The sequence below is a fragment of the Pristiophorus japonicus genome, chromosome 5 (genome assembly GCF_044704955.1).
Source record: "Pristiophorus japonicus isolate sPriJap1 chromosome 5, sPriJap1.hap1, whole genome shotgun sequence".
Taxonomy (NCBI): Eukaryota; Metazoa; Chordata; class Chondrichthyes; family Pristiophoridae; genus Pristiophorus; species Pristiophorus japonicus.
In genome coordinates, this window is record NC_091981.1 from 252,370,611 (window position 1) to 252,394,866 (window position 24,256).

Consider the following 24,256-nt stretch of genomic DNA (forward strand, 5'->3'; position numbering starts at 1 on the left):
GTGTGATTTGATAATTGCCTGCACTTTGATGAATGCAGCCAGATGGTAAAAATGCAAGCTGCTTGCATGTTGCTGTGTTTTTATTGAGGAAGTGAATGAATTGATTGATCTGGGTAAATAAGACATCTGTGCCGTGCATGTTGACAGGTTGGAGATTTGGCAGAAAACTCAAGATATTGCTTGAAAGAACCCAGGAGTGTAAAAGTTATCTTCACTGAGAGAGCTGCCCTGTCCAGCAAGTATCAGGTTGCAGTTGTATACACGGTTCAACGATGGCCTCCCTGAGAAATTATTCTGTTTGCATACAGGTGCTTTGAAACATGTCAAGGTACTATTGTATGGCCTCAAACGAGGATGGTGATCTAAGGGCGGATCCCAACTGAACACAAGGTACTAACAACCCTCCAAAACCTGAAAACTTCTCCTACTGCAAAGTCTGCAAATACACAGGGATTGCCATTAGAAAGCACACTATGAAATATCCCAAGAGAAATGGGCTGAAGTAGCAGATGGAGTGCAACTTCAAGAAGCTGACTAAGTTTTTTTTTACGGCAAAACAGTTGAACAGTGAACAAACAACGAAATTGTTGTTAAAAAAATATACAACAGATATTGACATTAGCTCCAAAACAATGGGGTCACTTCTAACAGCAAAGATCCCAGATGAGGGAAAAAGAATCTCTTGCATTGTCTGTTTTATATGGGTAGTGAGCATCTGGAACTGCCCTGTTTAGGCACTCCAGCCATTTTATAGGGCATAGCTGTAATTTGCAGATTTTCTGGGACTTTAATGACGCAACACATGCACAGGCTATCAATTGTTCAAAGCACTTTTCGGTCACTTTATCATAAGCTGTGTGTATCAGGCACCAAACAGCCTTCCGCATCCACAGTAGCTTTATGGTCGCTGAAGAGTATGTATAGAAGAAAAATTTTGACATAGAAGCTTTTTTATGACATGTAAACATGATGCCGATGCCGAGGCCTCGTCTGCCCTTGGGTGGACTTAAAAGATGTCATGGCACTGTTTTGAAGAAGAAAAGGGGAGTTTGCCCTGGTGTCCTGTCCAATATTTATATCTCAACCAATACTGAAAAAAACACATTATTTGGTCATTTTTACATTGCTGTTTGTGGAATCTTGCTGTGCGCAAATTGTCACCGTGTTTCCTAAATTACAACAGTGACTACAGTTCAAAATTACTTAAAGCGCTTTAGAACATTCTGAAGTTGTGAAAGATACTATATAAATCGAGTCTTTTCTTTTTTTAAATTAGCAGTAAAACATACATTGCTTTGCTAAATTTGATCATATCTCCCTTTTTGAACAGGGAAATTTTTAACCATTATACTTTCAGTTTCTGGCATTTTGCTTTCCAGTCTCCCATCCTTCAGTGTCTGTAAAGTTCAGCTCATCCAAAAAAGATCTGTTGCTCGCATCCAATCCTGCACCAAGATCTGCCCAACCACCAGCCCTGTTCTCTCTGACCTAATCTCATCCTTGACTTTAAATCCCTTGGTGGCCTCGCATTCCCTTTCTAACTTCCTCCAGCCTTACAACCCTTCAAGTCCCTCTGGCCTCTTGTGCAAGTTCTTTCCTTTGCCCCACCATTGGCTGCTGTGCTTTAAGTTTCCCTAGCACAATGCTCTGGAATTCCTTTCTTAAACCTTCTGCCTCATCACATCCCTCTCCTCTCTTTTTAGACCCTTCTTAAAACCCACCGCCTGACCAAGCCTTTGGTAACCGCTCCTAATATCTTCTTCTTTGGCTTGGTTTATAACTGATTATGGGCTACAATTTCCACGACATCTCTGCCTGATTTCTCGGCAGTGGTGGTTGGTTTGGGTGGAAAACCACCCGGCGGAAATTTCCAGAGTTCCGCCGGTGGTTTCAAAATACCGCTGGGGAGTGGACTGCCAGCGTGCACTGCCGAAAAAAAATGCTACCATCCAAGTTTGGGCTCAGCGGTGACCCATAGGTAAGATTGAAAAAAACATCCATGCAAAGCAGCAGGAGCTGGGTGGTAGATAAATAGCCTGCAAAAAAAGGTAAGTTAAAGGGATTTTAATAATTATTTTAAAATTCTTTTACAGCGATTAAGTTGAAAAGGGTCCTGAGAATGTTTCCTGATTTTTTAATTTTATGTTTTTTGGAAAAAATATTTTTTGTGTTTACCCCTTCCTAGGCCGAACCTGCAGCCTTGGTCTAAATTTTAGTAATTACCGCCCATTTTGATTAAGAATCGGCCCAGGATCAAGTTTCCCGCCGAGAATCGGGGCGTAAGGTCCATTTTTTCCGCCGGGCGGAATATTTTCCTTTTTTGTCGAATTTTTCGCCTGCGGTAATTTTAAAAACTTGGATGGCAATCCGCGCTGGCGGAGCTTTAGGAAATTCTAGCCATATGTCTCTGTGAAGAGCTGTGGAATGTTTTTTTCTAAGTTAATGGCACTATATAAATGCAAGCTGTTGCTGTTACAGCACAGCACAGAAACAAGCCATTCAGCCCAATTGGTCTATGCCGGCTTTTATGCTCTACACAAGTCCCCTAACCCCTCTTCATCTAACCCTATCAGCATTCTCCTATTTCTTTCTCCCTCATGTGCTTATCAAGCTACCCCTTAAATGCATCTATGCTATGTCCTTCAACTACTCCCTTGTGGTAAACAAGTTTTGCATTCTTACCACTCTGGCTGTTTTGGAAATTTTGCCTGAATTCTCTATTGCATTTATTGGTGACTATCTTATATTTATGGCCCCTAGTTTTGGTCTCCCCACAAGTGGAAACCTCTTTTCTACGTCTACCCTATCAAACCCTTTCATAATCTTAAAAACCTCTATCAGGTAACCCCTCATCTTTCTCTTTTCTCGAGAAAAGAGCCTCTGCCTTTCATAATAAGTATATTCTCTCAGATCTGGTATCATCCTTGTTCTTTTTTGCACTTTCTCCAGTGTCTCTATATACTTTTTATAATATGGAGACCAGAACTGTACACAGTGCTCCAAGTCTGTTGCAGCTTAGATTCATTTGAATAATTTCTGCCTGAACTCCCCTTAATTGAATCAACAAATTTGTTTCTGGTTTAGACGGGAACTAATAAACATAAAAATCAGTTTGGCTCCCTTGGCCTATGTATGTTGTGTATTTTCTGTAGAGAACACTAGTATAATCCTTGAAAAAATACAGCTTTGATGTATATTTGATGTAGTCAATTTTCTATGTAGTTAAACTTTGTTTTTTACAAATATAAAGGCATCAAGATAAGCAGGTTGTCTTATAGAATCACTTTATTCAGTTTGGCCTTCTCTGCTGAGCAGAATTTAACTACTGCCTAGAACCAGGTGCACCAGGAGTCTTTTTTCAATTAACCAGGTTTTAAAATAATGAGGTTCCACTGTATTTTGGCTGTGTTTTTAACAACCATTCAAAAATGTATTTTACCAATTACTTTTAATGTGTTGCATACTTGTATTTATAGGTGGCTACTATAGCAGAAACAGATGAGTCTGGAGATTCCGCTGAGGTTGTGACTGACTCACAAAAACGGAGAGAAATCCTGTCTAGACGACCTTCCTACAGGTATTGTAATCTATATAGATATATCTCCACCCAGTGGACTACTGCGGTATTGCAGCCATTGCTGTTTACAACAATAAAGAGGGAACAGGTCACCTGACAGGTTCCTGTAAAATTTTAAAAACTCAAGAAATATCCTGAACTGTAAACTATTTAAAATCTCATTGCTTCTTCATTTGTTGATTTCTGCCACACATTACATATTATTCTTGCAACAACAACAGCTTGTGTTTATATAGCGCCTTTAACGTAGTGAAACGTCCCAAGGTGCTTCACAGGAGTGTTATGAGATTAAAAATGTTGACACCGAGTCACTTAAGTAGAAATTAGCGCAGGTGGCCAAAAGCTTGGTCAAAGAAGTAGGTTTTAAGGAGTATCTTGAAGGAGGGAGGAGAGGTTTAGGCAGGGAGTTCCAGAGCTTGGGGCCTAGGCAACAGAAGGCACGGCCACCAATGGTTGAGCAATTATAATCAGGGATGCTCAAGAGGGTAGAATTAGAGGAGCGCAGATATCTCTAGGTGGGGGTGCGGGATGGGGGGACGGATGGGGTGGTTGTGAGCGGAGGAGATTACAGAGGTAGGGTGGGGCAATGCCATGGAGGAATTTGAAAATAAGGATGAAGTTTCTGAAATCGAGGCGTTGCTTAACCAGAAACCAATGTAGGTCAGCGAGCACAGGGATGATGGGTGAGCGGGACTTGCTGCAAGTTAGGTCACGGGCAGCCGAACTTTGAATCACCTCAAGTTTACGTTAGGGTAGAATGTGGGAGGCCAGCCAGGGGTGCGTTGGAATAGTCAAGTCATGGATGAACTGAGGCAAGTGTGGAGACGGGTGATGTTATGGAGGTGGAAATAGGCGGTCTTAGTTATGCTGCGGATATGTGGTTGAAAGTTAATTTCAGGGTCAAATATGAGACCAAGGTTGCGAACAGTATGGTTCAGCCTCAGACAGAAGTTGGGGAGAGGGATGGAGTCAGTGGCGAGGGAATGGAATTTGTGGTGGGGACCAAAAACAATGGCTTCAGTCTTCCTAATATTCAATTGGAGAACATTTCAGCTCATCCAAAACTGGATGTCGGACAAGCAGTCTGGCAAGTTAGAGATCATGGAGGGGTCAAAAGAAGTGGTAGTGAGGTAGAGCTGGGTGTCATCAGCCTACATGTGGAAACTGATGCTGTGTTTTCAGATGATGTCGCCAAGGGGCAACATAGAGATGAGAAGTAGGAGGTGGCCAAGGATAGATCATCGGGGTACATCAGAGGTAATGATGCAGGGGCAGGAAGCGAAGCTGTTGCAGGTGATTCTGTGGCTACGATTAGATAGATAAGAATGGAACTTAGCATATATAGTCCTGCCCAGCTGGACAACGGTGGAGCGGCGTTGAAGGATAGAGTGGTCAACCGTGTCAAAGGCTGCAGACAAGTCAAGAAGGACGAGGAGGGATAGTTTGCCTTTGTCACAGTCACAAAGGATTTCATTTGTGACTTTGATTAGAGCCGTTTCAGTACTGTGGCCAGCGTGGAAACCAACCGGATTGGAGGGATTCAAACATGGAATTGCGGGACAAATGGGCACATATTTGGGAGGCAACAATGCGTTCAAGGACGTTGGAGAGGAAAGGGAGGTTGCAGATGGGGCGGTAGTTTGCAAGGACAGAGGGGGCGAGGGTTTTTTTGAGGAGAGGGGTGATGACGGCAGATTTGAAGGAGAGGGGGACAATACCTGAGGAGAGAGAACCATTAACAATGTCAGCTAATGTGGGAGCCAGAAAAAGAAGTTGGGTGGTCAGCACTTTGGTGGGAATAGGGTCAAGGGAGCCGGAAGTGGGTCTCATAGACAGGATGAGCTCGGAATGGTCGTGAGGGGAGATTGGGGAGAAACTAGAGAAAGATGTGAGGTTAGGGCTAGGGCAGGTGGCTTCCTTAGAGGAAGTTTGGCCCGGTAGCCTAGGGGAATGAAGGGAAGAGGCAGATGCGGCTGAATGGATGGTCTCAATCTTGGGGACAAAGAAGTCTATGAGCTCCTCACCCTTATTTGCACAAAGTAAATGATGGCCTTTGGCTAGATCAGATCTTATGTTTGAACTATAAGTTGTAGAATATACATGAGCCATTGGTTTCATTTCTTCTGTAACTGACCTAAAATTTCTCTTCATTTTGAGAAAGCATATTTGTATACTAAGCAATCATTTCTATTTCAAAGAATTACATCTTGCGCTGAGTAACCCTAGAGCACTGTTGTGTTACAGTTTTGTTGTTTGACAAATGCCTAACAAGGTTTTTGCCTTCTAATTTTTGGAAAACTGAGCAAATGTAAAACTGAAAGCTTTGCAATACTATATGGTCAGCTTATATATATATGTTCATTGAGGGAAGGTTATCTGTATCGATTACTGGATTTCTGACTTGGACAACAACAACAACCATCTGTATTTATATAAGGCCTTTAACAGTAAAACGCCCCAAGGTGTTTTACAGGAATGCTATCAAACAAGATTTGACACTGGTTAAAGAGGTAGCTTTTAAGGAGCGCCTTCAAGGAGGGTAGAGAGGTTTAGGGAAGCAATTCCAGAGCTTAGGGCCCAGGCAGTTATAGGCACTGTTGCCAATGATGGAGCGATTAAAATCAGGCATGAGCAAGAGGCCAGAATTGGAGGAGCACAGAGATCTCGGAGGGTTGTAGGGCTGGAGGAGGTTACAGAGATGGTGAAGAATGAGGTCATGGAGGGATTTGAAAACAAGGATGAGAACTTTAAAATCGAGATGTTGCTGAACCTGACCGGGAGCCATTGTAATCCAGTGAGCACAGGTGATGTCAATGAAAAATTGGAGGCTACCAAGGATAGATCCTTGGGGAACTCCAGAGGCAATGGTGTGGGAGCGGGAAGAGAATCTGTTGCAGGTGATTACTAACCTCGTAGTCCACTGGAATCTTCAGATTGTATGGTATGACTCATGGGTTACGACAAAACATTTAGCTGCAATTTGAAAAAGAAAGAATGAGAATTGCATTCTGAAGAGAGCTTTAGTATGCAGAATACAGTATGCATCACCATCCCTGGGTACGTCCTGTCCCACCGGCAGGAGAGATCCACCCGAGGTGACGGCACACTGGTATACAGTCGGGAGGGAGTGGCCCTGTGAGTCCTCAACATTGATTCCGGACCCCATAAAGTCTCGTGGCTTCTCGTCAAGCATGGGCAAAGAACCCTACTGCTCATTATCATCAACTGCCCTCCCTTAACTGATAAATCAGTACTCCTCCATATTGAACACCACTTGGAAGAAGCACAGAGAGTAGCAAGGGCACAGATTGTACTTTGGGTGGGGGACTTAAATGTCAATCACCAAGAGTGATTCGGTAGCACCACTACTAACCGAGCTGGCCGAGTCCTGAAGGACATTGATGTCAAACTGGGCCTGCAGCAGGTGGTGCAAGAACCAACACAAGGGAAAAACCTATTTGACCTCATCCTCACCAATCTACCTGTCGCAGATGCATCTGTCCATGACAGCATTGGAAGCAGTGACCAATGCACAGTCATTGTGCAGATGAAGTTCCGTCTTCACACTGTTGTGTGGCACAATCACCGTGCTAAATGGGATAGATTCAGAACGGATCTAGCAGCTCAAAAATGGGCAGCCATGAGGCATTGTGGGCCATTAGCAGCAGCAGAATTGTATTCCATCACAATCGTAATCATAGCTTGGCATATCCCTCACTCTACCATTACCATCAAGCCAGGGGACCAACCCTGATTCAATAAGGAGTGCAGAAGAGCATGTCAGGAGCAGCACCAGGCTTACCTAAAAATGAGGTATCAACCTGGGGAAGTTGCACTACATGCATGCTAAGCAGCGGAAGCAGCATGCTATAAACAGAGCTAAGCGATCCCACAATCAGCGGATCAGATCAAAGCTCTGCAGTCCTGCCACATTCAGTCGTGAATGGTGGTAGACAATTAAACAACTAACGGGAGGAGGAGGCTCCATGAATATCCCCTTCCTCAATGATGGCGGAGCCCAGCACGCAAGTGCCAAAGATAAGGCTGAAGCGTTTGCAACCATCTTCAGCCAGAAGTGTCAAGTGGATGATCCATATTGGCCTCCTCTTGAATTTCTCACCATCACAGAAGCCAGTCTTCAACCAATTCGATTCACTCCATGTGATATTAAGAAGCGGTTGAGCGCACTGGATGTACCCAATTGTTGTGCTGAAACTTGTGATCCAAAACAACCTGTCTATTTGGCAAGCTCTTCCTGTTCAGCTACAACACTGGCATCTGGTCGACAATGTGGAAAACTACCCAGGTATATTCTTGTCCACAAAAAGCAGAGCAAATCCGTCCCATCAGTCTACTCTCAATCATCAGCAAAGTGATGGAAGGTGTCATCGACAGTGCTATCCAATGGTGCTTACTCACCAATAATCTGCTTACCGATGCTCAGTTTGGTTTCCGCCAGGACCAGTTGGTTCCAGACCTCATTACAGCCTTAGACCAAATATGAACAAAATAGCTGAATTCCAGAGGTGAAGCAGTCCATGCCTACATGCAACAAGACCTGGATGATCAGGCTTGGGTTGATAAGTGACTAATAACATTTGTGCCACTTAAGTGCCAGGCAAGGACCATCGCAACAAACGAGAGTCTAACCACCCTTCCTTGATATTCAACAGCATTACCATCACCGAATCCCCCACCATCAACCTCCTGGGGGTCATCATTGACCAGAAACTTAACTGGACCAGCCACATAAATATTGTGGCAACAGGAGCAGGTCAGAGGCTGGGTATTTTGTGGCGAGTGACTCACCTCCTGATCCCCAAAGACTTTCCACCATCTACAAGGCACAAGTCAGGAGTGTAATGGAATACTCTCTACTTGCCTGGATGAGTGCAGCTCCAACAAAACTCAAGAAGCTCAACACCATCCAGAATAAAGCAGCCCGCTTGATTGGCACCCCATCCATCACCTTAAACATTCACTCCCTCCTCCACCACCGCACCATGGCTGCAAAGTGTACCATCTACAAGATGCATTGCAGCAACTCGCCAAGGCTTTTTCAACAGCACCTGCCAAACCCATGATCTCTATCACCTCCATCTACCATAGGCAGTCCCTCGAAACCGAGGAAGACTTGCTTCCACTCGATAAAAGTGAGTTCTTAGGTGACTGAACAGTCCAATACGGGAATTACAGTCTCTGTCACAGATGGCACAGACAGATGTTGAAGGAAAGGGTGAGTGGGACTGGTTTGTCGCATGCTCTTTCCGCTGCCTGCGCTTGTTTTCTGCATGCTCTCGCCGACGAGACTCGAGGTGCTCAGCGCCCTCCCGGATGCACTTCCTTCACCTCGGGCGGTCTTTGGCCAGGGACTCTCAGATGTCGGTGGGGATGTTGCATTTCACTACCTAGAAGGACAAGGCAGCAGGCACATGGGAGCACCATCACCTGCAAGTTCCCCTGCAAGTTACACACCATCCTGACTTGGAAATATATCGCCGTTCCTTCATCGTCGCTGGGTCAAAATACAGGAATTCCCTTCCGAACACCACTGTGGGAGTCCCTTCACCACATGGACTGCAGCAGTTCAAGAAGGCGGCTCACCATCACCTTCTCAAGGGCATCGATAAATGCTGGCCTTGCCAGAGATGCCTACAACCGGAACGAATTTTAAAAAATGTATTGCGTAATTCACAATAATAATCGCTGCATGGTGTTGTATCACTTTAGTAAGAAATTAAATTTCTTGCTGCTTCCTCTTTGATTTTCTCATTGTTTCTTTATGGATCAACGCTTCTGCATTCCCATAAAGACAGCTTTCTAATGTAGATGTATGCATTAAATGATTCAGCGTGAATTAAGAGGCATTAAATGCTTCGTATTTGAACAATAAGATATTTGTTCCAATACATTAAAAAAAAATTATGTAGCTCTACCGTCAGGACCCTGTGACTTGAAAATAGAAACATAGAAAATAGGTGCAGGAGTAGGCCATTCGGCCCTTCGATCCTGCACCAACATTCAATATGATCATGGCTGATCATTCACCTCAGTACCCCTTTCCTGCTTTCTCTCCATACCCCTTGATCCCTTTAGCCGTAAGGGCCACATTTAACTCCCTCTTGAATATATCCAATGAACTGGCATCAACGACTCTCTGCGGCAGAGAATTCCACAGGTTAACAACTCTGAGTGGAGAAGTTTCTCCTCATCTCAGTCCTAAATGGCCTACCCCTTATCCTAAGACTGTGTCCCCTGGTTCTGGACTTCCCCATCATCGGGAACAATCTTCCCTCATCTAACCTGTCCCATCCCATCAGAATCTTATACGTTTCTATGAGATCCCCTCTCATCCTTCTAAACTCCAGTGTATAAAGGCCAAGTTGATACAGTCTCTCCTCATGGGTCAGTCCAGCCATCCCTGGAATCAGTCTGGTGAACCTTCGCTGCACTCCCTCAATAGCAAGAATGTCCTTCCTCAGATTAGGAGACCAAAACTGAACACAATATTCCAGGTGAGGCCTCACCAAGGCCCTGTACAATTGCAGTAAGACCTCCCTGCTCCTATACTCAAACCCCCTAGCTATGAAGGCCAACATGCCATTTGCCTTCTTCACCGCCTGCTGTACCTGCATGCCAACTTTCAATGACTGATGAACCATGACACCCAGGTCTCATTGCACCTTCCCTTTTCCTAATCTGCCGCCATTCAGATAATATTCTGCCTTCGTGTTTTTGCCCCCAAAGCGGATAACCTCACATTTATCCACATTATACTGCATCTGCCATGCATTTGCCTACTCTCCTAACCTGTCCAAATCACCCTGCAGCCTCTTAGAATCCTCCTCATAGCTCACACCGCCATCCAGTTTAGTGTCATCTGCAAACTTGGAGATATTACCCTCAATTCCTTTATCCAAATCATTAATGTATATAAAATAAAATGCTATCTGAAGGTTTCAAGAAAAAGCCGAAGGTGTCATAAAAAACAAGACCAGGCTGATACAAACCTCAGTACCCTCCCTGTGTTAGCATTTGAATTAATAGTAAAGCTAGTTCTGGAAAGGAACTTGTTTGTACAGTGGGTTAGATGCTGTCCTTTCACTTCTGAACCTGGGTATATATTCAAACCAAACTGCTTGGATGAAAGGCTCCTCTGACAGCAAACAAAAAAGTTAAGTGATCTTAATCTCATTCCTCAGTGTTATAGGTCAGATTCTCCCAATTTGGCATTCATTGACAATGTATGGGTATAAGGATATATGGTTGGTGTGAGAAATGAAAAAAACACACCACATTAATGTAGTATATGCTGTTCTGAGGTTGGAGATGACGTGTTTTGTTCAGGGAGAGTAGAGGAGTATTTCTTGCCATTTAGTGGTGTTACTCCTGACTTAGGAGTACTGATTGCTGATGCTGTTTGCGTGAAATGGAAATGGTTCCATTCGCCAATGTTAATATTTCTCCAAGTGCCAATATCACTCTGGTGAGCACCAAAAAAAAGTTCTGTATAATAGACTGTTAACTATTCCACCAATATCAATCATTTTAGTACAGTTATCAAATTCTGAAATAGCAGTTCAGAACCGATAGGAGGTGTAGAAAATAAATGTATTGGAATAAAGGTTATTTGCCAGAAAGTTTGGATAATGGAATTATCTTATGGATTGGATCTGAACTGTTGTAGATATTATCAGGGATACAGGCATAATTAGAGACTTTGATTATCTATCTCTAATATATTAGAAGTTGTGTATATATCATACACTTCCTGTAAGTGTCATTTATGCCTGGAACATTTTACTGGTCACATTATATTTATCAGCTAAAAGTAAAATTGCCGCAAATCAGAAACAAAGGGAATGTCTGACCCAAAAGTAAGGCAAATGGCTAAAAATACTGCTGGTGAATACCCACTAAGCACTTACGCAGATATTCAGTTAGGAGCCCCGACTCACTTTGAAAAGCAGACAAATCCAGTCACTGAAAACCCTTCTAATGTCTTAAACAAATGAAAACATTAAACATTACATATCTCCCAACAGCATGATTGTATTTATTAATTGAACTGTCCTTTGTGTGTTTTAATCCCTCCAGTCAAGTTTTACTTGAAGCCCGCAGCCTCTCCAAAAAGCCTGGGCTTGGATTTGTATTTTTCGTAGCCATGACTGTTAACTGAAAGCAGATCCTACAGTCTTAACATATGCACTGAGCAATATTTCCCAGAATGCATTATAAGCACTTTGTTTCTTAAGTGTTTCTTAAAACAAGAGCTGTGTATCAGAAAAGAAGACATCTTTTGGCTTTCGGTCATTGGAAATATCAAATTGTGTCTGTTTATAATAGTATTTCTTATTGTTTTTAATGTTTTTATGATTTGAATACAATTTGGACAATGAATTTGAATAAGTGTTCGATTAAACTTTTAATAAAATTAATTAATTTCTACTATAGAAAGTGTGACGCTCAGAGAAATAGTGTCTTCCCTCATCCTAATTTGATTTTTTTCTTTTTATAAAAAAACAAGTTCATTTAATTTTGAAAGTTTTTCAGGTAAATCAGAAAAGCTCTGAATAACATCAGCTGTGTTTTGTTGCTAGTGTATAATTAATTTGTTAATTCAGTGGACCTGGTACGAAATGAATTTATTATTGTGCAAGCTGGTGCATTAAATTATTAATTCCACTGATGCCTGCTGATCAATAAATTAGTGATTTGTTGGTGTGCCCAGTATGCCATTAATTTAGGAATTCATTTGTGCTTCTGCAATTATTTATTAACTAGTAATTCTCCTGTGGCATTGCTTATGGTGGGTCAGAGAATTTGCTATTCGATGGCAATAGGGGTTAACATTAGGACTGCTGATGAAAAAGAATTTAACAATTAATTTTAAATTCAATGGCTCAGACCAAAAGCAATAAGATGTGTAAGGTGCTTATTGTGTCCAATTGTACGAACATACAATATAGCAATATAAGCGCCTCCTCCCTCTTTGTGTTTTCCTTCTGCCACTGTCTTCTGCGTTACGATCCTGACCTCCAGCTTTTGGCCAGTTCATTCCCATTCGCCAACGTACCTACAACCCCACTCCGGTATCTCTGCCAACTGCTACTCAGAACTCCCACCAACTGGTGCTTGCACCACCCACTGACAAGAAGAGAGGGAGCAAAGGCAATAGAACAAAAGAGAGAAGAACAGGACACAAAACAAACTGAAAAACAAGACCAAAAAAAAGCAACAGAGGACACACAGACGACCAGTAAAAATAGAGATACAGAAAACTAGAAGATGAAAGATGGAGAGAGAATCAACAAAACAAAATCAGACACGCAAGACACAGATCATATTCTACAACTTAAAATTAGCAACACCATGGCACGTTCACAAGTTTATCTATTAATGTCCAAAAAATGTCCCTCCACTTTAGATCCTTACATTAACCACCCCAATTCATCCCAACTCTTTCCCCATCCTACCCTCCAACTTACCATGAGCAATGTACCTCGAACTAACTGTAAGCAATGCTATAGGAGATCCACTAACATATAAAAATAAAGGTCGCTCGTTGATTTACAATTGCAAAAGTTGTATACCTGGGAAGAATCCAAAATCATGCTGCATGCAAAACATTCCCGATAATCAGTTGTGATGGATAAAGAAGATTTGAGAAAGAATTCAAAAAGTATATACCAGAATTAAAATTTGTATACTAGTAAACTGGGAAATAAAGGTGGATGAAAAGCAGCAACACCCAATATATGTGAAAACAAAATTCTAGAATATTTACCTACACACCTCAGAGAGCATCTTTAGTATTGGGAAAGTTCAACCTCTAATTCAGAGCAATAAATAAAAAAAATAGGCTCTAAAAAGAACTAACTTGAACAGCAGGTCATCAAAAACAGAAAAATCAGAAAGAAACCGCATGAACTGACCACCCCTCAACACCACAAGTCTGTCAGTCTCATTACTAACATCTGGGGACTTTGCCAAAATTGGGAGAGTTGTCCCACAGACTAGTCAAGCAACAGCCTAGCATAGTCATACTCACTGGCTGAACGGTATGATTCAATGTCCAAGACTCCTCCATCACCACTGGCAGGACAGACCCACCAGAGGTGGCGGCTCAGTGGTATACAGTCAGGAGGGAGAGAGTTCTCCAAATTGACTCTCGACTCCATGGACTCTCATGGCATCAGGTTAAATATGGACAAGAAAACCTCCTGCTGATTACCATCTACCACCCTCCCTCAGCTGATGAATCAGTACTCCTTCATATTGAACACCACTTGGAAGAAGCACTGAAGGCAACATGGGCACAGAATGTACTTTGGGTGGGGGACTTCAAAGTCCATCACCAAGAGTGGCACGGTAGCACCATTACTGACCGAGCTAGCCGGGTCATGAAGGATAGAGCTGGTAGATTGGAAGCAGGTGGTAAGAACACCAACATGAGGGAAAAACCTACTTGACCTTGACCTTGTCCTCGCCAATCTACCTGTCGCAGATGTATCTGTCCATGATAGTATTGCTAAGAGTGACCAACACACGGTCCTTGTGGAGACGAAATCCTGTCTTCACACTGAGGACACCTTTCATCATGTTGAGTGGCACTACCACCGTGCTAAATGAGATAGATTCAGAACAAATCTAGTAGCTCAAAATTGAGCATCCATGAGGCACTGTGGGTCTTCAGCAGTAGCAGAATTGTATTCCACCGCAATCTGTAATCTCATGGCCTGGCATTTCCCTCACTCTATCAAGCTGGGTGACCAAACCTGGTTCAATGAGGAATGTAGAAGAACATGCCAGGAGCAGCACCAGGCGTACCTAAAAATGAGGTGGCAACCTTGTGAAGCTGTCCCACAGAACTATATGCAACCATAGACCAGTTAGCCTAACATCTGTGGTTGGGAAAATTATGCAGTCCATTATTAAAGAAGCAGTAGCAGGGCATTTGGAAAAGCAAAATTCGGCCAGGCAGAGTCAGCATGGATTTATGAAGGGGAAGTCATGTTTGATAAATTTGCTGGAGTTCTTTGAGGAGGTAATGAACAAGGTGGATAAAGGGGAAGCCAGTGGATGTGATGTATTTGGACTTCCAGAAGGCATCTGACAAGGTGCCACATAAAAGGTTACTGGGGGTAATATATTAGCATGGATAGAGGATTGGCTACTTAACAGAGAACACAGTGTCGGGATAAATGGTTCATTCTCTGGTTGGCAACCAGTAACTAGTGGGGTGCCGCAGGGATCAGTGCTGGGACCCCAACTATTTACAATCTATATTAATGACTTGGAAGAAGGGACTGAGTGTAACGTAGCCAAGTTTGCTGACGATACAAAGATGGGAGGAAAAGCAATGTGTGAGGAGGACATAAAACATATGCAAAAGGACATAGACAGGCTAAGTGAGTGGGCAAAAAAAAAAATTGGCAGATGGAGTATAATGTTGGAAAGTGTGAGGTCATGCACTTTGGCAGAAAAAAATCAAAGAACAAGTTATTATTTAAATGGAGAAAGATTGCAAAGTGCCGCAGTACAGCGGGACCTGGGGGTACTTGTGCATGAAACACAAAAAGATAGTCTGCAGTGCAACAAGTGATCAGGAAGGCCAATGGTATTTTGGCCTTTATTGCAAAGGGAATGGAGTATAAAAGCAGGGAAGTCTTGCTACAGCTATATAAGGTATTGGTGAGGCCACACCTGGAATACTGCGTGCAGTTTTGGTTTCCATATTTACAAAAGGATATACTTGCTTTGGAGGCAGTTCAGAGAAGGTTCACTAGGTTGATTCCAGGGATGAGGGGGTTGACTTATGAGGAAAGATTGAGTAGGTTGGGCCTCTACTCATTGGAATTCAGAAGAATGAGAGGTGATCTTATCAAAATGTATAAGATTGAGGGGACTTGACAAGGTGGATGCATAGAGGATGTTTCCACTGATGGGGGAGACTAGAACGAGAGGGCATGATCTTAGAATAAGGGGCTGCCCATTTAAAACAGAGATGAGGAGAAATTTCTGAGGGTTGTTAATCTGTGAAATTCGCTGCCTTAGAGAGTTGTGGAAGCTGGAACATTGAATAAATTTAAGACAGAAATAGACAGTTTCTTAAATGATAAGGGGTTATGCGGAGCGGGCGGTGAAGTGGAGCTGAGTCCATGATCAGATCAGCCATGATCTTATTGAATGGCGGAGCAGGCTCGAGGGGGCGTATGGCCTACTCCTCTTCCTATTTCTTATGTTCTTGCATTCTTATGCATGCTAAACTGCTGAATCCGCATGCCATAAACAGCTTAGCGATCCCACAACCGATGGATCAGATTAAAGCTCTGCACTCGTGAATTATGGTGGAAAATTAAAGAAATAATGGGAGGACGTGCCTCCATGATCATCCCCATCCTCAATGATGAGTGGATGAACCATCTCGGCTCCTCCTGAAATTTCTACCATCACGGAAGCCAGTCTTTAGCCAATTTGATTCACTCCATGTGATATGAAGAAACAGCTGCGTGTACAATAAAGGCCCCAACAGCATCCCGGCTGTAGTGCTGAAATATAGTCTATTTTTTCCTCTGCAGAGTTCATTTTTTAAGATAAAATTTGATTTATATACAGCTTTTTGGCAGTATTTCCTTATGTAAAGCAATTCTAGGCAAAGATGGTTCATTTTTTCTGCTCCAAAACTAGCCGTGCCTCTAGCCAAGCTGTTCCAGTCCAGCTACAACACTGGCATCTACCCGACAAAGTGGAAAATTGCCCAGTTAATGTCCTATCTACAAAAAGCAGCACAAATCCAATTCAGCCAATTATCGTCCCATCAGCCTACACTCAATCATTAGCACAGTGATGGAAAGGGTCGTCGACAGTGCTATCAAGTGGTACTTAGTCACCTATACTCTGCTCACCGATGCTCAGTTTGGGTTCTGCCAGGCCACTTGGCTCCAGACCTCATTTAGCCTTGGTCCAAACATGGACAAAAGAGCTAAATTCCAGAGCTGAGGTGAGAGTGACTGCCCTTGATATCAAGGCAGCATTTAACCGAGTGTGCCATCAAAGAGCCCAAGTATAATTGAAGCCAATGGGAATCGGGGGGGAAAACTCTCCACTGGCTGGAATTATACCCAGCACAAAGGACGATAATTATGGTTGTTGAAGATCAATCATCTCAGCCCCAGGACATCACTGCAGGAGTTCCTCAGGGCAGTGTCCTACTACCAACCATCTTCAGCTGGGTCAAAATCCTGGAACTCCCTCCCTAACAGCACTGTGGGAGTGTCATCACCACCACTTTCTCGAGGGCAATTACGGATGGGCAATAATTGCTGGCTTTGCCTACATCCTGTGAAAGAATTTAAAAAAATGAACCATCTTTTCCTAGAATTGCTTTCTGTAAGGAAATACTGCTAAAAAGTTAAATATAAATCAACTCTATCTTAAAAAATGAACTATGCAGAGGAATAAAATAGACTATATTTTGTTTTGGTTGAAGTTAATGGCATGGTCGAGGAAGAGAAAATTGAGTCTGGCATCTTGCTAAATGGAGTAATGTGGTGGGTTGTACATGTGAGTTAAGAATGTTCTGGGTGACCTCACAATAACATCCACTGTACAATGGTGTTGCTTAACAATTGATCATTTGAACCACATTGGAGATTCTCAACAGTCAGTCTTCAGTGCTTCATGACTAGACTAGGACGAGAGGAAATTCATCTGCATTATATGAGGTGTGAAGCTACAACTGGTGATGTTTTTTGAATGAATTCTAGAATGGGAAGATAATGGGGGCGAAATTGCCCTGCACCAGTGTTGCAGGGAGCTAACGCCTCTGGGAATTGGGCCATAGCGCCCCAAAAACTGTCCGAGGCACTTCATTTCCGGGGCGGTAGCGGGGCGCGCTTCTCAGCATGGCGCTGATGACTTCAGCGCTAAGCTGATGATGTCAGCGCTACGCAACTGCTCCGTGTAGTGCTGACGTGCCACAATGGCCCTTCCCTTCATTTAAAGGGAAGGGTTGCTGTGAACTCTGCAGCCCTGTTGGTGGGCAGTGGGCCACCAGGGACTTTTTCGGCCAGATCAGTGGCCTGGCACCCAAAAGGGGGTGCCAGGCTGCATGATGGCAGTCCGGTCGGCTGGCAAAAAAATGTGCCAGCCGCGGTGCAAAGGCGCTCCCCTTTAAAGGGTGTCCCAACGGCCCCTGTACAACAGCTTCGCGCCACTCAAAGCTGTCATTGACATCGCCCCACGGTAGCCTCACGTCCCTTTTTGCCCCCAACTTCACTCCCAATCTTTGTTTTGTGAGATTATAAAAATTATGACTGGTCATTGTAAAATGAAGCTTAACTTTCAAGCATTTGAGTAATACTGAAAGGTTACACGTAAATTGTAATCAATTGCAAAATAGCCTATGGATTATTGAAACAGTTAACAGAATTACCTTTATGAATGTTATTTCTACATTAAGGGTGTGGTGCAGCTTTTGTATGCACAGTAGTCTGTTCTGTTTTAAGTTGGTTTAAAAAAAGTTATGTTTGGAATGTGGGCATTGCTGGCAAAGCTGCCAATTGTTACCCATCCCTATTTGCCTTTGAGAAGGTGGTTGTGGGCCACCTTCTTGAACTTGCAGTCCATGTGATGAAAGTGCTTCCACAACGCTGTTAGGCAAGAACTTTAGGATTCTGACTCAGTAACTAAGAAGGAGCAGCATTCTATGTTCAAGTCAGGATGGTGTGCGACTTGGCATGTAACTACGAGGTGCTGGTATTCCCATTGCACCTGCTGCCCTTGTCTGTGTCTATGGTAGAGGTTGCTGATTTGAGAGGTGCTGCTGAAGAAGCCTTGGCAAGGTGCTGTACACACTGCAGCCACGGCGGTGGTGGACTAGTTTAGACTAGTTGACGAGATGCCAATCAAGCGGGCTGCCTTATCCTGGATGGTAGCAAGCTTCTTTTGTGTTGTTGCAGTTGCATCCATCCAGGCAAGTGGAGGGTATTTAATCACATTCCTGACTTGTGCCTTGTTGGTGGCAGAGAGACTTTGGGAAGTCAGGAGGTGAGCCACTTGCAGCAGAATCTCTGACCTGTTCTAGTAGCCATGGCATTTATGTGGCTGCTCCAGTTGAGTTTTTGGTCCAAGATATTGGTGATAATGCCATTGAATGTCATGGGGAGGTGGTTAGACTGATTCTTGTTGGAGAAAATCATTGCCAAGCACTTGTGTGGCGAAGATGGTACTTCCTACTTATCCATTAATAATTATTCCAAAGCTCTCCTAGCTGGCCTCCCACCTTGTACACTCAATAAACTTGAGCTCATCCACATCTCTGCTGCCTTATCCTAACTCGCACCCTCCCGTTCACCCATCACCCCTGTGCTCACTGACCTTTCTTAGCTCCCAGCACCTCCATTTTAAAATTCTCATGCTTGTTTTCAAATCCCTCCATGCCCATGCCCCTCCCTATCTCTGTAACCTCCTCCAGCTCTGCAACCAATGTTCCCTCTCATTTTTATTTTAGGTGCGCGGTCCCTTTAGATTTGCTGCGCAGTATCTTTTCCAGCGTTACAGCTGGTGTGTGGCCTGCGTGGGATTTCCTGATCGCTGCGCGGCCGGGCAGCGTGGAGGGAACGTTGCCTACAAACCTCAGATCTCTGCGCTCCTCCAATTCTGGCCTCTTGCGCATCCCCATTTTTCAAAGCTCCACCATTGGTGGCCAATGCCATCCATTGCCTAGGCCCTGAACTATGGAATTCCTTCCCTAAACCTCTCCGCCTCTTTGTCCTCCTTTTAATACACTCCTTAAAATCTCCCTCTTTGATCAATCTGTTCTAATATCTCCTTTTGTAGATTTATGAAAGGGAAATCATGCTTGACAAATCTTCTAGAATTTTTTGAGGATGTAATTAGTAGAGTGGACAAGGGAGAACCAGTGGATGTGGTGTATTTGCACTTTCAAAAGGCTTTTGACAAGGTCCCACACAAGAGATTGGTGTGCAAAATTAAAGCACATGGTATTGGGGGTAATGTATTGATGTGGATAGAGAACTGATTGGCAGACAGGAAGCAAAGAGTAGGAATAAACGGGTTCTTTTCAGAATAGCAGGCAGTGACTAGTGGGGTACCGCAAGGTTCAGTGCTGGGATCCCAGCTATTTACAATATAAATTAATGATTTGGACGAAGGAATTGAATGTAATATCTCCAAATTTGCAGATGACACTAAGCTGGGTAACAGTGTGAGCTGTGAGGAGGATGCTAAGAGGCTGCAGGGTGACTTGGACAGGTTAAGTGAGTGGGCAAATGCATGGCAGATGCAGTATAATGTAGATAAATGTGAGGTTATCCACTTTGGGACAGATTATGAAAAGGGGAGGTGCAACGAGACCTGGGTGTCATGGTACATCAGTCATTGAAAGTTGGCATGCAGATACAGCAGGCGGTGAAGAAGGGAATTGGCATGTTGGCCTTCATAGCGAGAGGATTTGAGTATAGGAGCAGGGAGGTCTTACTGCAGTTGTACAGGGCCTTGGTGAGGCCACACCTTGAATATTGTGTACAGTTTTGGTCTCCTAATCTGAGGAAGGACATTCTTGCTATTGAGGGAGTGCAGCGAAGGTTCACCAGACTGATTCCCGGGATGGCAGGACTGACATATGAAGAAAGACTGGATCTACTAGGCTTATATTCACTGGAATTTAGAAGAATGAGAGGGGATCTCATAGAAACAGATAAAATTCTGACGGGATTGGACAGGTTAGATGCGGGAAGAATGTTCCTGATGTTGGGGAAGTCCAGAACCAGGGGTCACAGTCTAAGGATAAGGGGTAAGCCATTTAGGACCGAGATGAGGAGAAACTTCCTCACTCAGAGAATTATGAACCTGTGGAATTCCCTACCACAGAAAGTTGTTGAGGCCAATTCGATAGACATATTCAAAAGGGAGTTAAATGTGGCCCTTAGGGTTAAAGGGACCAATGGGTATGGAGAGAAAGCAGGAATGGGGTACTAAAGTTGCATGATCAGCCATGATCATATTGAATGGTGGTGCAGGCTCGAAGGGCTGAATGACCTACTGCACCTATATTCTATGTTTCTATGTATCAAATTTTGTTTGATAACGCTCCTGTGAACTGCCTTGGGATGTTTTACTTGGTTAAAGCTGCTATATAAATACAAGTTATTGTTATCAGTCCAAGCCTGGATGTTGTCTAGGTCTTGCTTTGTGCGGGCATGGACTGTTTCATTATTTAAGGAATTGCAAATGGTGATGAACTCTGTGTAATCATCAGTGAACAGTCCCATTTGTGACCTTACGATGGAGGGAAGGTCATTGATGAAAGTGTTTTGGACACACAGATAATTCTGAGATATATATGAAAAATAGTTTTCCTTTCTATTAGTACAAAGTTGCAAATTTTTGCAAAAAAAATTATTTCTGTGACGGCTGTGCTGTGCATACTCCATTACACCCCTACTGTAGAAATCAAATTCATAAAGTAGTATTATTTAACTGTCAGGATACAGTTTGGCCGAGAGTGGTGGCCATGTATTCTTTTTGGTAGTCTTTCTCAGTAAAGCTCGATAACCATGCCACATCCAGTTGAGAATAGTGGCGGACAATGAGGCAACTAAGGAAAAAGCAGACTCCATGAACATTCCCATTCTGAATTATTGTGGGGGCCAGCACTGAGTGCAAGAGATGAAGCTGAAATGTTAACACCCAAAAGTGCCAAGTAGACAATCTCACGTGCCCTCCTCCTGAGGTCTCCATCATAGATGCCGGCTTCCAGTTGGTTTAGTTTGTTTCGATACACTTTATTATTTTATTTATGTAGATTTTTCATAGCTGCTGGTCAAAAACAGGATTGTGAAAACAATTGTGCATATGGAAGCCTCTACTTGCATTTGTTTTCTGAAAGTACTTTTATTTTGTGAATAAAATTATTTTTACCGCCAAACAATTAGATGGTAACAAGACACTGGGAATCCTAGTTGCTCCCTCAATGAAGTATTGGGATTTCATGAGTTAATCATCTTCATTTGATACAAAAGCAAGATATTGTGTATGCTGAAAATCTGAAAAAAATAAAAAATGCTGGAAATTCTCAGCAGGTCAGGCAGCATCCGTGGAGAGAGAAACAGAATTGATGTTTCAGGTTGATGACCTTACATCATAACTCAAAGGTTAGAAATGTAACACAAGAACAGAGGCAGGGAAAGGAGGGGAGGAAAGAACAAAAGGGAAAGTCTGTGATAGGATGGAAGTCAGGAGAGATTAAATGAAAATAGGGGTGATGGTGTAAGGCAAAAGAGATGGTAATGGTACAAGTAAAGAAATAAAAGATGGGTCTAGAGAAGGTGTAAATGGGAATATCGGAATCATTGGCAACAGCTGGTTGGCAAAAAAAATGGGGCAGAGGTTATGATCTGAAATTGTTGAGCTCCCTATTGAGTCTGGGAGGCTGTAAAGTGGGATATGTGGAACATTCTTTGTTCCAATCCTACTCTGGTCCTCTCTCTCGCCTCTTTTTCCGGTACATCGATGACTGTATCTGTGCCGTTTCCTGCTCTCTCCCTGAACTAGAAAATTTCATTCACTTTGCATCCCATTTCCACCCTTCCCTCACCTTCACATGGTTCATCTCCGATTCTTTCCTTCCCTTCTTCGACTTCTCTGTCTCCATTTCTGGGGATAGGCTATCGACCAATATCCACTATGAGTCCACAGCGACCTGGACGACACTTCCTCCCATCCCGCAAAGTGTAAGGACTCCATTCTATTCTCCCAGTTTTTCCATCTCTGTCGCATCTGCTCTGACGACACCACCTTTCACACTCGTGTCTCTGCCATGTCTTCCTTTTTCCTCAACCGAGGATTCCCCTCCATTGTGATTAACATGGCCCTCGACTACGTTCATTCTATTTCCCGCACCTCGCTACCTCCGCAACACCCTGGTCCATTTCCCTCCCAGCAATCCCTCCCCTTCCCACGGCAACTTCCCGTGCAAGCGCAGGAGATGCAACACCTGCCCCTTTACTTCCTCCCTTCCCACTATCCAGGGTCCCAAATATTCCTTCCAGGTGAAACAGCGATTTATTTGTACTTCTTTCAATTTAGTATACAGCATTCGCTGCTCACGATTTGGTCTCCTTTACATTGGGGAGACCAAACGCACATTGGGTGACCGCTTTGTGGAGCACCTCCGTTCAGTCTCTAAGCGTGACCCTCAGCTTCCAGTTGGTTATCACTTCTCCGCTCCACTCCCACTCCGACATCTCCGTCCTTGGACTCCTGCACTGTTCCAATGAATCTCACCGCAAGCTCGAGGGACAGCACCTCTTTCGTTTAGACACTTTACAACCTTCTGGACTCAACATTGAGTTCAACAATTTCAGATAACCTCTGCCCATTTTTGGCTCCTTTTCCCCCAGCCCCAACCCCCCCCCCCCCCCCCCCCAATCTTATTTTTTTTTTCTCTTTGTCTCCAATGGCAGCTGGTCATTATTCTGCCATTCACACCCTATCTAAATTAACCTTTTTCTAACTCCTGGCATTACCATTTCAATTCGGCCCATCATCCCTTTTGTCTCTCTAATCCCTCCTGCCTTCCACCCTGTCAGACCTTCCCTTTTGTTCCTTCTTCCCCTCCCCTCTTTCAGTGCTCCTTAAGAATCTGTTCTTTTCGAACATTCGCCAGTTCTGACGAAGGGTCATTGAAATGAAATGTTAACTCTGTTTTTCTCTCCTCAGACGCTGCCTGACCCGCTGAGATTTCCAAAATGTTCTGTTTTTATTTCAGGTTCCAGCATCCGCAGTATTTTGCTTTTGTAGGCTGTAAAGTGCCTTACGTAAGGATGTGGTGCGGTTACTCGAGCTTACATTGATCATTAATTTGGTGGTATTATACATTTAGTATTAGTTTTAGCTTCTCATTCTTTGGAATTGCACTTACAAGATATTGCAAATGAGCTATGTTTTAAGATAAATTAGTAAAATCGCATTTGCGACTGTCTTTCTTTGTATCACAATTAGCTGAACTTAGATAATGTTATTTCAGAAAAATCCTAAATGAATTATCTTCTGATGCACCTGGTGTTCCAAAGATTGATGAAGAAAAATCTGAGGAAGAGGGAGCAACAGCTGCTATCACTACAATGGCAGTACCAACATCTATCTACCAGACGAGTACTGGCCAATACAGTACGTACTATCATTTTACCTCACCATATTTATTGATATCCCGATGCTTGCATTGGTGGCCTTAAATAGTTACTTCATCCCAATCTATTTTAATGTAATTTTTTATCATAAGGCATATCAGTTGTTTTAAAATTATCTGTGGTCAGAATTGGAACATTTAGGAGCTCCTCCTCTGACCAAGCAGGTAAAAAGATAGAGAGTGCAGAATGTTCCTATGTTTGTCTTTTGCTCAGTGCATAGTAGCCTTTTCTCAGTTACAATCTATTCAATCTCCTGGCCAATTGAGGGGTAAGGTCAGGTAGCTGTTCAATGTCCCACTATAGAGTTTGTGTGTGCGTGTCAGCTGAGACCAGGCCTAGGTTCTGATGCTTTCCTTGGTCATAATCTACTGATTCTCACTATGCTTATACTTGTGTGAGTATTGGGGAACTGCAAGTGTTAGTGGAGCCATTCTGCAACAACATTTCAGAAAGGGAGGAAACT

At 43.3% G+C, this 24,256-nt stretch overlaps 1 protein-coding gene across 4 annotated transcripts in view; it reads left to right on the forward strand.

Annotated features, from left to right (window-relative positions):
• LOC139264674 (cAMP-responsive element modulator-like) overlaps positions 1-24,256 on the forward strand; it is a 186,526-nt gene that overhangs the window by 83,185 nt on the left and 79,085 nt on the right. For all 4 annotated transcript variants that reach the window (XM_070881561.1, XM_070881558.1, XM_070881560.1 and 1 more), the window contains exons 5-6: positions 3,477-3,577; positions 23,631-23,773. In XM_070881561.1, coding sequence (XP_070737662.1) covers positions 3,477-3,577; positions 23,631-23,773 — 244 coding nt within the window. The remainder of the gene's footprint in view (positions 1-3,476; positions 3,578-23,630; positions 23,774-24,256) is intronic.